This window comes from Pangasianodon hypophthalmus, chromosome 20 (assembly GCF_027358585.1).
Source record: "Pangasianodon hypophthalmus isolate fPanHyp1 chromosome 20, fPanHyp1.pri, whole genome shotgun sequence".
NCBI lineage: Eukaryota > Metazoa > Chordata > Actinopteri > Siluriformes > Pangasiidae > Pangasianodon > Pangasianodon hypophthalmus.
This window is the reverse complement of record NC_069729.1, coordinates 17,887,726-17,908,973: the sequence shown is the minus strand read 5'-3', so window position 1 is coordinate 17,908,973 and position 21,248 is coordinate 17,887,726. Positions and strand designations below refer to the sequence as shown.

Below are 21,248 nucleotides of genomic sequence, written 5' to 3'. Positions count from 1 at the left end.
ACTTCTTAAAATGACAGCTAACTGAAAAAAAAAAAAAAATCCCATAATTCCACAGGAGTACCAAAAGCCACTGTTGGAGGCTGAGCCTCGTATCCTGAGCCCGAGGAAGATCAGGCCCATTTTCTTCCGTGTGCGGGAGATCACTCAATGCCATTGCATGTTCCAGATTGCTTTGGCTTCCCGTGTCGCAGAGTGGGACTCTAGCGAGAAGATTGGCGACCTCTTCGTTGCCTCGGTGAGAGACACACTTAATGTTTTTTTTTCTGTCAAAAATTTCACAATGTGGTTAAGTGTAGTTGGTGCCTTAAGCCTTAACTTTATCTTTACATTTAAAATCCTAACCAAGACTTTTGAAACATATCTATTTATGTCATAATAATTTGATGGCTAGCAAACAAAGCTGGAGAACTGAGCCTGTGTGGCATAAATGCTAACCTCCAAAAAAAAAATTTACATAATGCATACTTACTACTGTTGTAACAATTAGTTGACGAAAGTGATAGTGTCCACATGGATTTTTATAATCGACACTCATTTACATAACCAGCAAATATACAGTGCAGTAGTGTAGGCCTGAATTCAGTACAATACAAAACAGAATATTTCATTCATTCATTTATTCGTCTTTAGTAACTGCTTTATCTTGCTCATCATGGTGCTCTTGCTCTTGCTTATCATGCTGGATCTGGGTAACACTGGGTGCCAGGTGGGAGAGTTCCCCCAATATTTTACACTACTTCAACACAGGGCCTGATGCACACACATTCACACACTTATTTACACCTAGGGGCAATTCTGTGTAGCCGTTCTGCCTACAGGCATGTGTTTGGACAGTGGGAGGAAGCCGGAGAACCCAGATGAAACCCACAAGAACACAGGGGGAACATACTCTGCACAGACAGTAACCTGAGCTCTGGTTCGAGCCCACGACCCTGGAGCTGTGACGCAGCAACGGTACTGCTGTGTCACTGCACCACTGAGCCGCCTGCAATATTTCATAATCAACTCAATTTTCCCAGATATAAACACAAAAGGTTAGAAACAGACTGCTTTATTTCATACTTACAGATCATTTAGGCCATTCACTCAGGCTATAAAAAGACAGAATGGATTCAAAGAAAAGCTGGTGAAAAAGCAGTTTAATTGAATAGAATAATACTTCTGGTAATTGGTTGAATTTAACATCTAGGTCAGGGGTCATCAAATGCCGTAGCGAGGTCTGACTGAAGTGAGTGAAGACTGACGTGAGCACTTGAAAAAGCACTGTAGAGCCATGTGACAGAAAAAAACTGGCTGTAGTTCAGCAGCTCTAATTTTCTGAACATGAACCTTTGAGGCTTCTGTAGGAGATTCTCCGTTGCAGCCAAGCACATGGATTTACATAAACGAATGCTCTTATTTTCATATGAAATGTTCATCTTTCTTTTGTCTTTTTTAAAGCAAAAATGTCTGGAGAATAGAGAGAAAAGAGAGAAACGCTTGAACTGAGAGTAAAGCATTAGTGAGTAGGTTATATCACTATATCACGCTGACCCGCTTCAAATGATGAAGCAATTACTGTGAGCAAAGATGTTCTTTATCACGGGGTGATGAGAGATGTGTTAGCATCGCGACACTGCAGGAAGGCTAATGGCCTAATGAATGAGTATACAGCTATGACCCTCCATGCAGAGAGTATCTTCAGAGCCTGCTCATTATTCACCAGTTAAAAGAGCCCACTTGGCCTCATTGATGTTCTTGGGATTTACACAGAGGCCCCTAAGCATGAAGAGCTAATGGAGATTTTTCTTTTTTTCCCAAGCTAAAGTTATGTAATAAGTTCTCACAGATACAATATACAAATTTGCACAAAAAATCCACCAACCATATACAGTAGACACTGTCTATTCCTATGTATACCTGGTTTGTTAATTTTCTCCTACACGTGCTGCCACTTGTCTGAACCACCAGTTGGGTTCAATCAAAGCTGAATGATTGCCTGGCCATTTTTATTTTTTGCTAGTGCTCAATATGACCAGCTGTAATGGATTGTAAAGGGTGTTTGGATTGCCGAGGTGGCAAACAGATCAGCTCTGTAAGTACCTCAGGAAAATTACCATTCATTTCCCTCTCGCTCAGCCCTGCAATCATGCGAAGCTCTGAGAAAAATGCCAAGTTTCCAGCAGTTTACATTTGCCAAGTTGAAAAGAGCGGAACATTGTAGCCAAATTAATCGGCAGAGTTTAGTCACTGTGAATTGTACATCCAGATAGATGGATCAAATCAGAGAGACTTGAATATTATATATTTCTTTTGTGCACCTTTCACTCACCAATTTTCTCAACGATGTCTTCCTCAGTTCTCCAAGTCCATGGTGCTGGATGTTTACAGCGATTATGTCAATAACTTCACCAATGCCATGGCCCTCATCAAGAAAGCCTGCTTATCCAAACCCGCCTTCCTGGAGTTCCTCAAGGTGAGTAAATGTGCTATGTGGTTGAATCCACTATTGGGGAGCCATTTGTGTCCCACTGATAATACATCTACTGCATTTAGCACTTCATTTTACAGTTGATTTTTTTTCATCAATTTTTTAAAAATGATCCATCCTGTACTTGTCCAATTTGTGTCCAATCAAATGCTTTCTAGAACACGTTTATCCAACCCCTGCAAACAAACTGGGCACATTATAGTAGCAGCATGTAATCATGGTTGTTCCAAACAGTCCCTTGTGATTCAGATTCAGATATTGTCATTGTGCAGTGTACATGTACAGGGACAATGAAATGCAGTTTGCCTCTAACCAGAAATGAAAATAGAAACAAATATGACAAGTAAGTTAAATGAAAGTGTTTACTGTAGAAGTAAAGTGCAAGATTATGGACAGCAGTGGCAGCTGTAAACTGTAACAGTTATGCAGAAAAGTACAATAGTAGCAAATATTTCTTGTGCAAATAGAGCAAGTATGGGGGGAAGGCAGATGAAAGAAATCTTGAGATGAGGGTCCTGGGTTGACCAATGGGTATGTGCATTGTAATTATGGAAGTGGGTGTGAGAAAAATGTGGTGGGGGTGGGTTAGTGCATTAGCACAGAGTTTAGAAGGGTGACAGCAGAGGGAAAGAAGCTACTCCCAAGCCAGCTGGTGCGACAGTACAGGCCCCTATAGCGCCTCCCTGATGGGAGGAGGGTAAACAGTCCCTGATTGAGATGAGATGGGTCCTTGATGATGCTTCTCACCCTCCACAGGCAGCATTTATTGTAGATTTCTGTAACTGTCGGGAGCTGAACACCGATGATATATTGAGCAGTTTTCACCACTCACTGGAGAGCCTTCTTGTCAGTGACTGAGCAGTTGCCGTACCACACTGAGATGCAGTTTGTCAGAATGCTCTCAGTGTTACAGTAGTAAAAGTTCACCAGTATCTGTGGAGATAGGTGAGCCTCCCTCAGTCTCCTCAGGGAAAAAAAAGGTGCTGTTGTGTCTTCTTGACCACAGCAGTGGAGTTAATGCTCCAGGTCAGATTGTTGGAGATGTGAACTCCCAAGTACTTGAAGCTGGCCACACTTTCCACCTCTTCTCCATTTATGTGAATAGAGGTGTGTACATGACTCTTCTTGGTCTGTCTTAAGTCTACAATAAGTTCCTTGGTTTTTTTTGGTATTGAGGGCCAGATTGTTATTGGCACACCGCTCCACCAGGTGCTGGACCTCATCCTTGTAAGCTGTTTCATTGTCATTTCTGATAAGGCCAAACACTGTGGTGTCACCTGCAAACTTGATTATGGTGTTAGAACCACAGGCAGGAACACAGTCATGGGTGTACAGGGAATAGATGAGAGGGCTGAGAACACATCCCTGTGGAACGCCAGTGCTCAGAGTGAGAGTGGAGGAAGTCATGTTGCCAAGCTTCACAGACTGTGGTCAGTCTGTGAGAAAGTCCATTATCCAATTGCAGAGGGAGGTACTGATGCCAAGGTGTGTGAACTTGTCTATTGAATTGGCTGGAGTGATGGTGTTAAATGCTGAGCTGAAATCGATAAATAGCAGCATTCCAGACATTCAGTAGGTGCCACACCTCCGTGTTCATCCACGGCTTCTGATTTGGAAATGTTTCTACTGTGCTTGGTGTTGTGACTGTCTCAACACATCTGTTAATATAGGCCAGAACAGCACTGGTATATAGGTTAATGTCTGTGTGGGAGTCCATGGTGGCCTGAGCACAGAATGCTTTCCAGTCTCCCTCTTGCCACACCTTCACTGTCCTCACAGATGGCTTCAGACTTTTAATGATGGTAGTGTAGTTGGGTAGTAAAAAAAGGGATATATGGTCTGATTTCCCTACACGGGGAAGTGGGAATTGTTTGCGTAAACTTGACCCAAAATCTTGTCTCCTCTTGTAATGCAGAGGACATTTAGGTAGAATTTGGGTAGTACAGACCTTAAAGATTTGCATGATTGAAATCACCGGCAACAATGAAGGTGTTGTCCTGGTGTGCAGTTTGCAGTTTGTTTACACTAATGCACAGTTCTTTCATGGATAGCTTAGCATTAGCCTCTGGGGGGGACATAAACAGCAATAGAAATGATGCAAGTGAATTCACGGGGCAGGTAGAATGGTCTGCATTTAATCGCTCAAAACTCCAGATCACCAGAGCATTTAGATTTGGTGATAACAGTATCCGTGTACCATGTTTTGTTTATGTAAATACACACACCTGCACCCTTGATTTTGCTGGAGTCCGCGGCTGTTCTGTCAGTTCTGAAGATGTTGCCGCCTGCTAGCTCCATCTTGCTGTTAGGGATATTGTCGTTGAGCCAGGTTTCCGTGAAAATTAGGATGTTGCAGTCTGCAAGTATTTTCTGTGAATCCACAGCCGTAGTTTGTCAATTTTATTCACCAGAGATCGTACATTAGCGAGGAAAGTGCTGGGGAGTGCCAGTCGATGTGGGTTTAGATTGAATCTAGCACACAGCCCTCCATGCTTACCCTTCTTTTGTTTATGATCTCGACACCTATGATGGGCACTTCCTGTCAGTCAGCCAGGATTACTCAAGCCCGGTGTCCTATCTCCGGTTTCCAGTGTCTCCTCTCATTTCCAGTGTAACTCTGAACAGATTTGTGCATTAGCATAAATCACCAGTGTATCACATAATCAAAAATTCATACTGTATTTCATATCAATTTCCAATTTATAGTGAACATTTTAATACACTTTCACAGAAAGTTGGCTTTCAGTAACACATTTGGTCCAACATTTCAGGATACAGAGTGGGATTAGTCCAAAATCCAAAAAACTCTACATTGACACGGTGATTACGCAAGGCTTAAGCTGTTTTTCATTTATATAAACAAGGAGTGGTTTATACTGTTGTGTGCTAAGTTCCCTGTCTGACATGGACCACAGATTTCCAAGGTACACTAAAGTATCTAATCTAGTACTAATAGCCAATGCTGCCATGCCACACACGTTCCACACACCTGCACCATCAAACAAACCATTTTCCTGCAGAACATCATGCTGATTAACACCGGTGATAAAAACCAGAGCAGAGCAAACACCTCCATCTGCAAAAGAATTATGGATTGATTTTTAGGGGACCACAGATGGAAGGAACCATCCTGTAAAACAGCCAGAACTAAACTAAATATCAATGTTGGGTGTTAATTCTTCTCAAAAGATGCTAAAAGATGAACTGTAGCAACAAAAATCTTTAATGTAACTACCAGACCTATTAATATTCTGGTCCTGCTTTAAAAACACATTGGTAAAAGATGTGTAGCGTTAATAAAGTAGAAAGTTTTGAATTTTGGGGATCATCTTTTTTGGGATTTTTGATGGCTTTATGAAAGTGAACAGGGTAAGATTAGTTTTATTATTCCCACCACTGGTTTCTGTAACTGAAACTCAGTACTTACTCCAAAATAAAAATTTATGAATCAAAAAGGATTTTTCAGAAAGAATTTTGACTTCCAAAAAAATTTGTAATTGGCAATTGCTCACTTAACACAGACTAAAAACCAAAGCAGTTAAAAAGTAAAAAAAAAGGATAAACTAATATAAAAGTAGAAGATATGTGTACATATGTAGATATAGATATACAAAGATAAATTAAGATTAATATACACAACTCTACAGTGTCTCCAGTCGGCAAAGTATAAATAACAAATGGACAAAGTAGAAATGTAGTCAAAGCTCCAATCCCTTTGTGGTTTCATCTTATTAAAAATGATTCAGAGGACAAGACACAACATGGAGGGCCAGTGTAGACTCTAGTGACTGTAGCAAGATTCCTTTACCACACATTCACAAAAGCAAAAATCAGAAAAAGCAAACTTTAACGTTCTCTCTTATCCTGCTGAACAGCCAAAATCTTTCCTGTCCATGTGGAGATGAGTCTGCTGTTTTTGTGAAATGTGGACCTCTCTTATTTCTGTCTATTTGTTTTGTCTATAACTTGTGCAAACTTAATAAACCCCACCAAGAATAAACTTTTCAAGCAGGAGAGATACTAACAGGAGCAAGATGTGAAAGAGGATGCTGTCTTTCACTTGAGTTAAATAACACATCTTGCTTATTTTATGTGTTTCTACCTAAAAATTTAAAATATAGGGTGGACTTAATGCAAATTGATTAATGTGTCACCAGTGCGGTTTACTAAAATACCAACTGAAGGGCAGGTATTAAATTTGTGGAAAGCCTTTTTACACCACTTGAACACAAAATAGAGCCATTGTTTTATTACAGTTTCTCAAAAAAAGTCTGTTCCAAAATCTGTGTGCTTTTTTCATGAAATGTAAATCTCTCTATAAATATTCTGTGTGTGTGTGTGTGTGTGTGTTTGTAGAAAAAGCAGTCATCTAGTGTTGACCGGATCACTCTATACGGTCTGATGGTGAAGCCCATTCAGCGCTTTCCTCAATTCATCCTCCTCTTACAGGTCAGTGAGTGTAAAATAAAATATCTTTTCACTCATCATCATCATCATCATCATACTTAGGACCTGTATTAGAGAACAGTTAAGATCTGATGACAGATTTTTTAAAAATTAAATATGATCCTTAATTAAATTTTCTTATCTCAAGTAACAAAATTGTAAAGTAGGTAATAGTCGATTGATTTGTGTGTTCCAAAGCAACTTATGACAAAAAAATCAGTTTTTTTGTACATGTTAGTAAGCTAGCTAATACTATTCTGCTTGTAACAGTTATCTATTAAGGATATCATTCTGCTGTCAATGTAATAACTATAACTATATAACTACAGCTGTAGAAAGAAGACAACTTTGGGCTTTGTGCAGGAATTTGAAGGATGCTTCTGCAGTCCTCTTTTTCTATATGGACATAAGATAAAATCATGAATTGTTATTCTGTATTTGTTTAAGATTTCACAGTTAGGACATTTCTGTAATCTGTTTTATTGCCCAAGTAAAATATTACTTATAAGGAACTCGGCTTGCCAGTTGATTATATGACACTAAGCCACAATTCACTAAAGGTCTGTCTGTGTAGGTGCACACAAAACCCACAGAAAAACTGATTTGCAAGCTGATTTTTCTGCAAGCTGATTACAAGCAAAAATAACACGACTGCATTGCATATTTGCCTTAATGAAACTGCAGTTTGAGGGCAGTTGAACCTAATAGTCTAAAATACAGGTTGGAGCCAATGGAAATTGATTAATTTAGCACCCACAGTGACTGAAGGGCAGGTATTAAATTTGTGGAAGCCCTTTTTCACCACCTGAAGACAAAATAAAGCCATTGTTTTGTTATATGATTGTGGTAAAGATGTTTCATACTAGATATTTTCTGCTTTGTTGCATTTAAAGAGCCTGTGAAAAGGTTATGTACATTATGAACTGAACACCCTCCTGTCTACATGTTTATTTTGCATTCTTGTGGAATTTTGAGCAGTTTTTCAATGCAACTCAACCTATTTAATCTACTTTAAATTTGATATACAATTATGCATGTGGCAGACACATATATGAATTTTAGAGTAGATTAGCATATATACATTTTACACATATCACAACATAGAATATCAGGCCACACTCACAAGAGACAAACTGCAAGCAACTTCAGTAGCTAGTATGAATGCAGTGGTAAGTAACTTCAAGATGGGTATAAGGTAACAATCAGAAACTCTCAGCAATCAATTCCTCAGTGTAAAATGAACCTGAGTCAGAGTCTTTTTCAGCTCTGTACTCGTCTCTCAGCCTCTCCATCTCTCTCTGCCTTGTTTTATCCCTCAGGAATTGGCCCATACAAACTGCATGAATCAAAAATGAATAAGCAATCTAACAGTGTCCTCACCAGAGACACGTCTCTCTCTCTCTCTCTCTCTCTCTCTCTCTCTGCATATATATCCGCACACCACACACACCAAATGTCACAGAGAAAAGTGGATCGACATTAGAAATATCACGGTGACCTACTCGGCAGTGAGGTCTCTGATGACAGCGAAATGCCAGTGTTGTTGCGTTTTCTGTCAGCACCGGACCTGCATTCGGCTTTTTTTTTTTTTTTGTCCTCTCGTGAGCTGGAATCCGAACCTGTGTGTGTGTGCGTGTGTGTGTGTGTGTGTGTTCTCAAGCCAAGGAACTTCATTTCATACCTCAGTAGGCATCGATTAGCCATGAATATTTGAAAGATAACTTTTGAAAGTGAATAAGTAAAATTCTTCCCTCCAGCATGGGTGTGTTTAATCACACATTAACCGGAACCAAACACGAAAGGCTTTGACTTTGAAAATGTCTGGAATCGAAAAAGAAAAGTGCTTCTCTCATGTTTTTTTTTTAAATTTTTTTTTTTTACATCATATGTTCAAAAGTATGTGGACACCTGACAATCACACCCATATGTGGTTCTTCCCAAAACTGTTGCCACAAATTTCGAAACACATAATAGTCTGTGATGTCTTTGTATTCTGTAGAATTAAGATTTCTGTTCGCTGGAACTCAAACCTGTTCCAGCAAGACAGTGTCCCTGTGCATAAAGCAAGGTCTATGGAGATGTTGTTGGCCAAGGCTGGTGTGGTATGCAGTAGGATTGAAGTTCTGACTCCAACGCTTTTGGGATGAACTGGAACACCGACTTTGCACAAAGCCTCTCCGCCCAACACCAGTGCCTGACCTCACTAATGCTCTTGTGGCTGAATGGGACAAATCCTCATAGCCATGCTCCAAAATCTAGTGGAAAACCTTCCCAGAAGAGTGGAAGCAGTTCTAGCAGCAGAGTGAGGACCAAGTCCATATTAATGTCAGTGGTTTTGGAATGGGATGATCAACAAGCACATACAGATTAGGCATAATACATAATCCATCTATGTGGCTATCAAGCTGGATGATTTAAATGTCTCTCGGAAAATGTGGTGTCTGCAGCTTTAAGACTGACAAAATTGTATCTTGTAGTATGTATTTCGTTTTTGCTTATTTTGTACTTTTATATGAACCTTAAGAGCCTGATGTTTGACTTCAGAGCAGAGCAACAACGAAACATCATGCCAAGCAGATAAAGCCGTAAATGTCTCGCTCGCAAAACATAAATGGAGATTTAAATTAAGAAAATGAAACACTTTGTAGTTGATCAGGGCTACTTTACTATACAACAGTTTTAGCTTAGTTACGGGCAATAAGTCGTTACATTTATTTACAGTCCAGACATCAGTTTTGCAAGCATTGCTAACCTTGTTAATAGGTAATTTAAAAAAAAAAAAAAAAAACAAAACTAAATGCTAGTGCTACAGCCAACTCATAACTAGATTCCTGTATTTTTTTTTTTAAAGCTGTAATGACGTAACATAACATGTATTACATATGTCTGGCCACGCCCACTTCTCTTCCCCTCTTAGAGCCACAGGTGATACTACTAGTCAGGGGGCATGATAGGATGATGGCGTTTTACACACACTCTCACAAGCCTAATATGTGATGGCTCTGTGTCCACATACTTTTGGTTATATAGCATACCAATAATTTAATCAACAACAACAACAAAGCTCTAAAAAGAATGTTGACTCTCATTAACACACACACACACACACACACATATATACACACAGAGCTTTTGAGATGATCACAGCTCCAGTGGCACAGCATTTTGATAATGAGTCCCACTGGGTGCACAATATGTTGCTCTCTTCACACCAGGCACCCGGGCTGCTCCCATAGGGTTTTCGTCCATATGTTCTGCAAATGTTACACAAATTGCCAAAAAGTCAGGCAAAAGAGGTTACAAATCAATGTGTGTTCCATCAACTGGTATTGTGTGAATATCCTGAAAAAAAAGATGTATAACAGTAAGCTATTCATAACTCATTTCTGGCTGGATGCATGCTTACTATCCATGAAATGAAATGGATGAGACAAAGTAAATGACACTCATTTTATCTTTTAGTTTTCTTTTTTTTAGTAAGTCCTCATAATATTTTTAAAAGTTGGCCCTGAATAAAAAAATACAAGGAGTTATGACAGTTACCACTCTGAAATTGATCATTGTCCTGTAACAGCACATCCCAAAAGTTTTTTTCTCTTATACTACAGCTATTTGTCAATGATTAAACTATTTTTATGTAATCATTGTTTTCAGGTTGTCCATCTATCTCTCCGTCTGTCTGTCTGTCTGTCAGAATTCTCGAGCGATATCTCAAAAACGAGATGTTAAATATTTGTAGGATTTATATAGATTTATATGTCACTGTAACCAGCAAATGAACTGATTAGATTTTGGAATTGATCCAGACAGGGTCAAGGTCACAGCAAGGTCAAAAGTCTGAAATAGTTTTTCCTTCAATGGCTTCCTTTGCCTTTTTTTCCCTTCTTGAGTGTCACCATTGGTTTGTATTTTGAGGTAAACCGTTTGTATTTTTATATTCATGAAGGTGTCTCTTGATTGTAGACTTTGATGATGATACGCCTACCTCCTCTAGAGTGTACTTGACTTGGCTAGATGTTGTGATGGGGTTTTTCTTCAGTAAGGAAAGAATTCTGCGATTATCCACTTTAGTTGTCTTCCGTGGTCTTCCAGGCCTTTTGGTGTAATGATGGCCTCCTTCACTTGCATCAATACTTCTCTGGACAGCATATTGAGAGTTCCCGTGAACAGCTACCAAATGCAAATTCAACACTTGGAATCAACTCCAGACCTTTTATCTCCTTAATTTGTCATGAAATAAGGAGGAAACAGGCCACACCTGGACATGAAACTGCTTATCAGTTAATTGTCAAATTACTTTTGAGCCTGTGAAAAAGGAGGGACCATGTAAACAAAAGGCTGTAATTCCTAAATGGTTAATGCAATATTTTTTGTTAAACTCCTTGAATTAAAGCTGAATGTCTACACTTCAATCACATCTTGATTGCTTCATTTCAAATCCATTGTGGTGGTATACAGAGGCAACATTTCAAAAATTGTGTCACGGTCCAAATACTTATGCACCTGACTGTCTATTTTAAGGGTATTTCAGGCATGCAAATTAGTAACGAAAAGGGCTAGACTTGTACTTTGTACAATATTACTCTGATTTAAAAAATATTAATCTCAATCACAATGTCTCATTAAACGGTTTTCGGGTTCCGCAATCAGACACACCTCCCAGCCAACTAATTAGAGTTCACCTGACGCATAGCAACGAATATACCCACACCCTTTAGTTAGCTTGTGGGAAAACTTGTTTCGTGGATGGTTCACAACATTAAACGTAACTACAAAAGGATAAAATGTACGATATGTCATTCTTAAAAAATATGGCTGCATTGGCAAATGGCTGTACTATAACTGAAATAAAACACTGACGTGATGTGAATAATCAATTTCAGGGTGTTAACAAAACTCGTCTTTGATCATTTTCATATAACAGCATGCCTCAAAAGTTTTTTTTTTCTTCTCTACTTACCAGATTGCATAGCACTTTATTAGATATTATATATAAATAATATTATTACAATTCTGTAGATGGCTTATTGTTTTTGACAGTATTATGGAGTTCTAAAGACATCATTAGATATTTAAAAGAAATGTTTCCAACACTCCTTACTGCATCATCAATAATATTCCACCACTAAATCTCTCTCTCTCTCTCAGGACATGCTGAAAAACACTCCTAAAGGACACGTGGACCGTTTGCCCCTGCAGTTGGCTCTGACCGAGCTGGAGACTCTGGCTGAGAAGCTGAATGAACAAAAGCGAGTGGCAGATCAGATCACAGAGACCCAACAGCTCGCCCGCAGTGTCAGTGACCGATCACTTAGCAAGGTCTCTGTCATATATATAAATATATATATATATATATATATATATATATATATATATATATATATATATATATATACACACACACACACACACATGCACACACTAGCTCCTGACTCCAGGTCACCGAACATTTACATGCTAGCTTGCTAGCAATGGCTCCTGACTCCAGATTTTGGTAGGGCAGGATGACATTAATAACAACATATCCTCAAACAAAATGAAATCGAGAGGCAATCACGCTTGACTTATGCTATAGGATACTATCTAGGCTATACTATCCATACTATCTATATCTATACTAACTAATTACCAGAGTAACCCAAAGTTTACATCAGTTGAGATTTGACAGCATACAATCATCCAGCGTACAGCCTAGCAGCTCATTATGACCAGTTTTACACGTATAAGAGGTAATATCACTAACCAGGGTTGCCAGGTTTTAGCTAAATTTCCAGTCCATTTCAAAAACCACACAAAAGACCAGAACCTAGCTTTAAAGATTGGCATTGGAAAAGGGAGACCAATTTTACTTTCTCCAGCCTTTGCATGGGAATCAGGATCACCGTGGTGCACACGCATTTCTGATGTAAGGACAAAATATTAACTCCATAATCCCCCTTATCAACTCCCAATCTTTGCAAAATATCTTACAGTAGAAATGGTTCTGTACATCATAAACACACTGTCTGCACTTTTTGCAGAAATGTGTTAGATTTTATTCGGATTATTTGCTATAAAACAAGATGGCCGCTGCATATTTTTAAACTAAACCAATTTGGCGCAAACCATGACCATAGCAACTCTGTCATTAACAGTCCTGTCTGCTGCTTTTCCTAGAGGCGTTCATAGAGTGAGCATGAGGCAGCACACTTCGTGCCCAGATGGGCCTCTATTAGTGCTTAGTTCCCATTTTTGACCACTAGGTGCAATAATAACTCTCTGGTGCTAAATGGGGCAGTGAGCATGCTTCCCCATGATTGCACAACATCTAAAAAGGTGAGAAATCAATGGAATAAAAGCTTATATCTGCCAAAAGCAACATGTTTAAAATCGTCATTCAGTAGAAAGAGGTAAGTCGTATTTCAGTGGAATTTATAATTTATGGAGTTGTGAATGAGGACTTGAAGATTAACATTTGTTGAATGGCTGATATAAGTATAAGCCCCTATGGACGAGTCACCTCTGATAAAAATATAAATATATAATCCAATATTCCTGTTGTAATTATAAAACATTATACTCATTGCATCTTTTGATGTAGTACACATTTGGCTATCTGGGATTTTTTTGGTAGAAAATGAATAATGTCTAAATCTAGAACTTAATCTAAGTCTATTTCTACATTCAAATAAAATGCTAACGTAAAATAATAAATAAATAATACACTTCAGTGATTAATTAAAGTAAAAATGAAAACATTCAGAATTAAAAGTAAATGAATAAAAAAATACATTCAACTTGAACAGATCCTATCAATTGCAAATTCATTACAGTCTCAGTTGTATACTATCTGTAGTCATTAAGTATTTTAATAATACTAATCATTCAACTCCCTCAGACTGGCTCATGGGCTCACTGATCATTCTACACAATAGTTTGCTCAATTCATTTGTATTCACACAGCAGATTTACATCCTTCCACCTACAGATATCCAAATATCCTGTTCATCATCAGCGCGTTGTGAAATAACACACATGGCTCACATTAGTCCTGATGAACAGCAGTCATCAGTGGCCACTGATGGTCCATTATTGTTCGGGAACACACCCCAAACTCAGTGGCAGAGGTTTTTCTCACCCATTACCATACTCATGGAACAACCCAGCTGCTGCAGATTTGACCAAATGCACTGCTGGAAAAGAGAAATTAAGGAGTAAATGAAACATTTAATTGGCAAGCATGATTTCCTCTCTCTAAATGTTGCTTGCTCTTTCTCTCCCTCTCCCTCTCTCTCTCTCTCTCTCTCTCTCTCTCTCTCTCTCTCTTGCTCCTTGCTCTCTTTTCCCTCTGCCTCTCTGTCTCCATTCTAGTGACAATTTTTGTGCGGAGTTTCATTTAGTGAAGTGAGATGGGCAGAATTTCAATGTGTTTCTATTAGCCCATAAGCACTCAATGAAATATTCATCCTTTGTCGTGCGCTATCTGAGTTACTGGAGCAAGACAGCTAAAAACGGTGTGTGGGAAGGTTCTGTGTGTCACTCTGTTTAACACACACATCATTCTCTCATTGCTGTTAGTCACACACACACACACACACACACACTCACATACTGTATACAGCACATATTACAGCACTGCTCTGGAGGAGATATTTTCTGCCTTTGCTTAAACCTGCCTTATGAAAAAAATTTATGTGCATAATAAGTGATCACATGTTAAGGTGAATTTCAGCATTGTTCTGCCCTGAAAATGCACATGTGAACTCAATAGGTGATCTCAAAAATAATGAGTCATGTGATGAATCACATCTGAAAAATGAAACCACAAGCCCTACATGTGGAAATGACTGCATTGTGTAAGAAACACTGTTATCATTGATGTTATAGTAGCTATAAACCATCCTTCCTTCACCAGTCTCCACTTTTTCTTTTCTTTTAAGTAAATAAAAAAAACCCACAAAACACAGCTTATGTTACTGAGAAACTGTAAAGTGCAAACTCCTCTGTCCTGAAGACTTTCCCATGGCAGAAAACTTACTGACAATTACAAAGAGCTGACACTAGAGACTTCTTCCATTAAGGTTCTCCTTAAGATCTCCTTACAGAAAACTTGACAGTATTTTTTTTAAAAAAAATCCATTTACATGGAAGATCTGCCATTCAAGTCCCTGTAGAAATGATAACATATTAGAACAAGAGCACTGATATACACATGTGATTTTAATCACACTTTCTGGACACCTTCTAACATGTTCAGGAAATTAAATAGTAAAAAAGTCTGGATCAGCATTAATTACTTCTGTATACCTGACATTTCCTTCCACTTCAGTTACGTGGTACTTAAATTTCCATCTTGCCAAGTACATTCCAAATATAAGTCATATAGTCAAATGGACATACTTCCTTATTACCTCTCTCTATTGCAGTGTAGCTTCAGGTGCTTGTGTACACATCAAATAGTTTTGATAGTTGCAAAGTAATTGTACCAGTTTACCATCGCTTATAATTACTACACACTGTATTTGCCTAATAAATATTAGGAGTATATAGTACTCTAAAATAAAGTGCAACTAAATAAAATATTAAAGACTTTTTATTTAATTGGGAACAATGTCAATTTAGTTAGAAAATACTGAAAGCTTGATCACTAATAAGGTACATTTAGACACTAATTACTGTATTATTTTAATTTAAGAACTATGAACTTAACTGATTTATCCTCCAAGTGCACCTGCATTTTCTAAAGTATAAAAATAACTTAGATTCCCGACAGGATCTGAAAATTTGCTAGGTAATTAGTTAAAAAAAAGTGCAAAATTTTAGTGGAAGATGTGTATTTTTTTTTTTTTACTGATTCAATTGGCATTATGTACCTTTTTGTTTGGTTTGTGATGCTTAAAACTGCAGCAAAGCAGAAGAAAATCAGAGTGTACAAAAATCTTTTGCACAAAATGTGTATTTTCTCAGGTTGCTGATTTTGTGATGATAAAATTCACTTGGCTGGATGTGTTTATGGCACTTTGTTTGCCTCCCTGCATAATCCCACCTTGTTGGAATATCTATTACAATTTTAAAGGAAAACTCCACCCTGAAATGTGTTTATCTTGAAATATTTGTGATGTGTATAGTGATTCTGATATTAATTCGTTAGGCTGATTCTGTATTTTCGTTATTCCTGTTGGAATTTAGCTCTTGTGTGTCGCAGTAACATAATGTCACAGGTGGATATTGCTTGTACAGATATAGTAGTGTTTAGTAGTGTTTCGCTGTTAGCTCCTAAAAACAAAAAATGCAAGAGATTCTTTTCCTGCAACATTCAACATCATATTAATGGGAAATCCAACGTAGAAATAGTGGCGATATTGGCACAAATGTTGGACTCAGTGTCTCAGAATGAGACGCAGTTGCGTTGAGTTACTCCAGAGACTCGGCTCAGCTAGTTAGTGATCTATGAGATGATGAGCCTGATGATATTGCTGGTGGTATTAGCATGAAAGTTGAAGCTTTGGAAGCTGACCTGTTTGAGCAGAGTGCCTAGATGAGGAGGTGAGAGAGCCAGACAGACTAAAAGACTAAAGCGCTGCTGCATTGTTCTCTTTAAGTGGTGATCAACACGACGTCAAACTGCATTGTGGGTAATATAGGAAACAGTTAACCAAATTAAAAAAGTCTGTTTCCATCGGATGCCACTGAAGATCACGTAATAATTAAAAAGATTAATATGCAAGTCATTCAGGGTGGATTGTTCCTTTAAGGAGGAGTAATCTGTTCGTTTAACAACTCAAGTAGAGTTCCATGACCTCTAGAAGCCTGAAGGTGTTGAGTCAACATTAACTTCAGGAGCGTATCCACAATGTGGTGCAATTTTCCTTTAAAAATGCTGATTTCATCTGTTTATAAATGTAAACACAAGCAATGAAATACTTAATATTTCAAAAAAGTAATGTTTGATTTGCTCTGTACAGATTAGATTTTATGTATGAGGAGAACTTAACAAGGGCATGTTAAAAATAATATTAAAAAGCAGAGAGAGTGTGTAGCTCAGCGACTCTTCTAATTTTTCAATGCATTTCAACAAAGGCTCAACACTGCTCCCTATTCCCTATAGAACCAGCAACTCATTTTGTCTGATGCGACACTGGACTGTGGCTCAGGAAGGAAAACAGATGCATTATTTATAGAACTGTGCTTTTGAATGATCAAGCAAAACCACACAGTGTTTGTTTGAACTACTGAGCTCGCAGTTCACTAACTGCTAAAGGTTTATTGGTTTTATGTGATGAGGTTTGATAACACAGAGTACAAGTGTAAGGAATATCCAGTATGGATCTTCTTTCATCTATGAGCCACGAGAAAATATCAGTTTCACATCGGGCCCTAAATAACATTTAGGTCCTGCACATGCAACATTTTTAACCGATTTGTTCACATGTTCATATTGATCTGTATTTAGAGTTGAGTTACTGAGGACATCGGAGGAGACAGCATCTTAATTTTTACATTTCTACATAGCTTATATAACACTTAATAAAAAGCATAGTAGATTAGTACTCGTCAGTTTATCCTTTAAACTGTGGGCACACTTTCTTTTACATGAGAATGATTTGAATTAAAAAAAAATATATATTATTCCGGCAGCTCAAAATAGTGAGTTAAAAGCACAATAAAATAGCTTACACTATTTTACACTATAGCTTAACTGTTGGCACGTGATATAAAAAAAATCAAATGCCAAAATTATAGGATGTGCTGGATCAGATAAGGATGGAAGACATGTTGGTAAATTAAACCAAATTTACTGAAGTTATTACTGTGATAATTACAACTAGGGCTATTCATGCAGTGATACATTGGCAATATATAATTGGCAATATATAAAAGACTCCTATTAGATGACATTATAGACGAGTCTACTCAAGAAAACTCTACCGCAGAAGCATGAACTACTACACACAAGTGACTTTAAAAATGGAAATTGAGAACGGAGCAAATCAACTTAAGCACCTGCATAACCCGACTCCAACAAGGAACTTTCCCCTTTGAATTTAATTTGCCAATTCAGAATATGACCCAATATCTAGAATTAAGCTTTAAATAAATTAGTTATTAGAGGTACCAGACTTCAAAAGCCATTTCTGCATCTCTGGTAGCTCGGTGGTTAAGGCATTGGGCTACTGCTTGGAGGTTTGTGAGTTCAAATCCCAGCATCAGCAAGCTGCCTCTGTTGGGTCCTTGAGCACGATCCCTAACCCTCAACTGCTCAGTTGTATTCTATCTTAATTGTAAGTCACTTTGGATAAAAGTTAATGGAGTAAATATGCAGTAGATAGGAATTATACTATATCAACACAGTTTAGTGAATATTTATACATTATGTTTGTCACATACTGAATGCATATAGATTTTCATTGCAGCTGGAGAGGATTTGCTTGCAGTTCTATCTATCTGAAGAAAAAAAAAAACTTAGCCTTACTAGTTCTGCACTAGCTCTACTCTACTGCATTTGCAATAAATCCATGAAGAACATTCAGTAACTTTGCAGACTTTCTGTTCCATAATTTGATTGGAACACCCTCAGAATACATGAGAGCACTGAGCTGCTCCTAATGGTTTATGCCCTGGTTCAACCATAAATTTTTATCAGAAAGCTCAGCAGAACTAAAAATGAGCTATTGTGACAGGTTATCTTCAGCCTTGATTCTTTAAATAGAAAAATGATGAGGTTAGCATCAAAATCTTTTATCTTCAATGGCATGGCTGGTGACCTTCACTCAGCTGGGATCAGAGGCAAGGAATGGCAAACAGAAATTCTCTGCTTTATTTTTCTAGGCATGTACCGTATTTATCTATTTTTCATAGAAACTTATATCGCTGTTGGATTATCACATTGCTGCTGTTTCTCTTTCTAGGCCCTGAATTCAGATCAGAGCTCTTTGGTCCTGTGCGAGACGCTGATCGAGACGGTGTACGGCGAGCGTGGCCAGGTTCTCAAGTCCAGGGAGCGCAAAGTCTTCCTTTTCAGCAACATGCTCGTCTGTGCAAACGTCAACGTAAAGTGAGTGTTACAGCAAATGGACTCCCCTGAGTGACCACTAACCTGTCTACCTACTCCTCCCTGAAATCACTTTCTGACTGATAGCCACTCAATAGGAGAGACTAAATGTGGCATCTGTCTTGCCGAGTCTTTTTTTTTCCTGTTTACGTAGCTATAATGGCACTAACGTTAAATAGGATCTTCATTATCTAGGAACAAATGGTTATGTGTTTAGCTACTGATGCAAGGATTATATCCATACATCAAAAGCATAAGAGCTTCCTTCGCCCCCCTCATATTGATTATCTATGACAGTGCCATTGATCTGCGGAGCAAAAGGTAAACAAGCAAGGTTTTTCTCTCCTAGCCCTACATCTGTATCCATCCTTTGCAGTAATAATTGTACCGGAGCTTCTTTAAACACTGCTCTTTTGAAGTTGATTTTCTTACCCTTTACAAAAACCTTGACAAAGCAATCTCAGTGTTGATGGTGCTTTGTTTACAAAGTACACTATAGAAATATTTCTACTTGATTGTTGTGGCTTCTTTGGGTTATTGGGATATTCATATGGTGGATTCAGTCTGATCAAATAATAGAGACTTGTTTTGTATAGACACAAGAAACAGCCTGCCTTGTACACATGTGGCTAAAAAAGCTACATTGGGAGTGTTCATTTTTACAAGGCTCTCTATGCAATTATTATAGAAATATTGTTGTATTATAGACCTTGTTTGTTAGATGTACCCCTACCTAAAATGTGTCTAATCTCATATAGGCACATCACATGACTCAGCTTTCCCACTCTTTTAAGGAGAACAATACGTACAAATAAGGCTCAATTTTTGGCATTTGTCTCATTTACTGTTAGCAATTGGCTTAAAGTGGATTATTTTTCACCTTTATGGAACCAAGCACACAGTACCACAGTATAAAGTAAAGGCTGAGATCCAATCACAGTACAAATTACAGTACTGTTTACTATGCTTTCTTTTCAGAAAAGACAAGGCATGATGCCATTAGCTAGTCTACAGATAAGGTTACATTATCATGGTCAGGGATAGCAATACTCTCACTTCCCTTGTATTCATCACTTCTCTGCACATATCGAATCATTATGTTAAATGTTATGCACCATTAGGACAGAAAAGTGTATTAGCTTATAAGACATCTAGTGTATTAGCATATAGGAAAAACATAACAAAAGGAGAACTGGTGGGGGGATGTCGACAATGTTCCTGGAGTGTTTGACTGGAATTTTTTTTTCTTTTCTGCCACTAGGGGTCCCCCAGACATCAGCAGTCTGGTTCCAGTAGGGCCCAAATATACCATGAAGTGGAGTGCCCCATTATTGCAAGTCCAGGTAGTCGAGGTCGGCAAGGACGCCCTCTTTCAGCAGGGAGGTGTCAAAAGGTCAGGCAGCTCTTCAACCTCAGGTAAGCTTAACCTTACCCTTATCATTCCTCCCTAGGCTTTGGCCACTACACTCACTGCTTGCTGAATTAATCGAACATTTCCTTGCTGGTTGGCTTTATCTCCTTGACATGCTGAGATGGAGAGGAACAATGGAAGGGATGGCCCAGCTGATCTTATTTCACTCTCTGATAGACCACAAACATAGTATGTATGATCATCAATCTACAGAGTATTCCCTCCATTTCCAATTAAAAGGGCCATAGTGTGAGATTGAAATGGGAGGTTAGCCTTATTATTAAAATGTTGCGCTTTTGCAGAGACAGAGATAGAGATAGAGATCAGAAATGTGAGAGATAAGGAAAGATGATAGAAGGGGCACTTAAATAGACATGCCGGAATAATCGGAGATACAAAATGTCACAATTTGAAGGTGCAAGCAAGTAAACCGGATGCACTGAAGTTGAAATATTAATGTAATTTTGGCACAAACGTTCAAGGAGCCGAGAGCACATTGACCCATAATTGATCTAAAAAATGAGATGATGAGTAAAGCAGCAGGAAGCAGTTTTCTTCATTTCATCTTTGTGCTCTATTCTTCCAGCTTTCATTTAACATCCATATCGTCGCTGGAGTTTTTCCACAACTTGCAGCTCCCTATTTTATTCAACACTTTCCTCCTTTTCCATCCTTCTTACCTTACATTTGCACTAACAGGAAACACGGCACTCTTTTCGCTTGTAGTTTGTCTCTTGTGGGCGTGTTGCGACTGCTACTGTTGGCGCTTGTGGGGGTGCACTCTCCAGTATTATGAAACTATAGTAGCTTTATGTACATAGTTTCTAAAATAAACTAGTTAAACATTTAAGGAGACATTGTAGATGACAGAATGAATCTGTGGTTATACA

At 38.3% G+C, this 21,248-nt stretch overlaps 1 protein-coding gene across 4 annotated transcripts in view; it reads left to right on the top strand.

The window, feature by feature from the left end:
• Positions 1-21,248, top strand: part of arhgef10la (Rho guanine nucleotide exchange factor (GEF) 10-like a) — a 151,820-nt gene that overhangs the window by 34,564 nt on the left and 96,008 nt on the right. For all 4 annotated transcript variants that reach the window (XM_034314471.2, XM_034314470.2, XM_053242448.1 and 1 more), the window contains 6 exons: positions 56-235; positions 2,339-2,455; positions 6,827-6,919; positions 12,065-12,235; positions 18,805-18,950; positions 20,209-20,363. In XM_034314471.2, the coding sequence (XP_034170362.2) occupies positions 56-235; positions 2,339-2,455; positions 6,827-6,919; positions 12,065-12,235; positions 18,805-18,950; positions 20,209-20,363 (862 nt within the window). The remainder of the gene's footprint in view (positions 1-55; positions 236-2,338; positions 2,456-6,826; positions 6,920-12,064; positions 12,236-18,804; positions 18,951-20,208; positions 20,364-21,248) is intronic.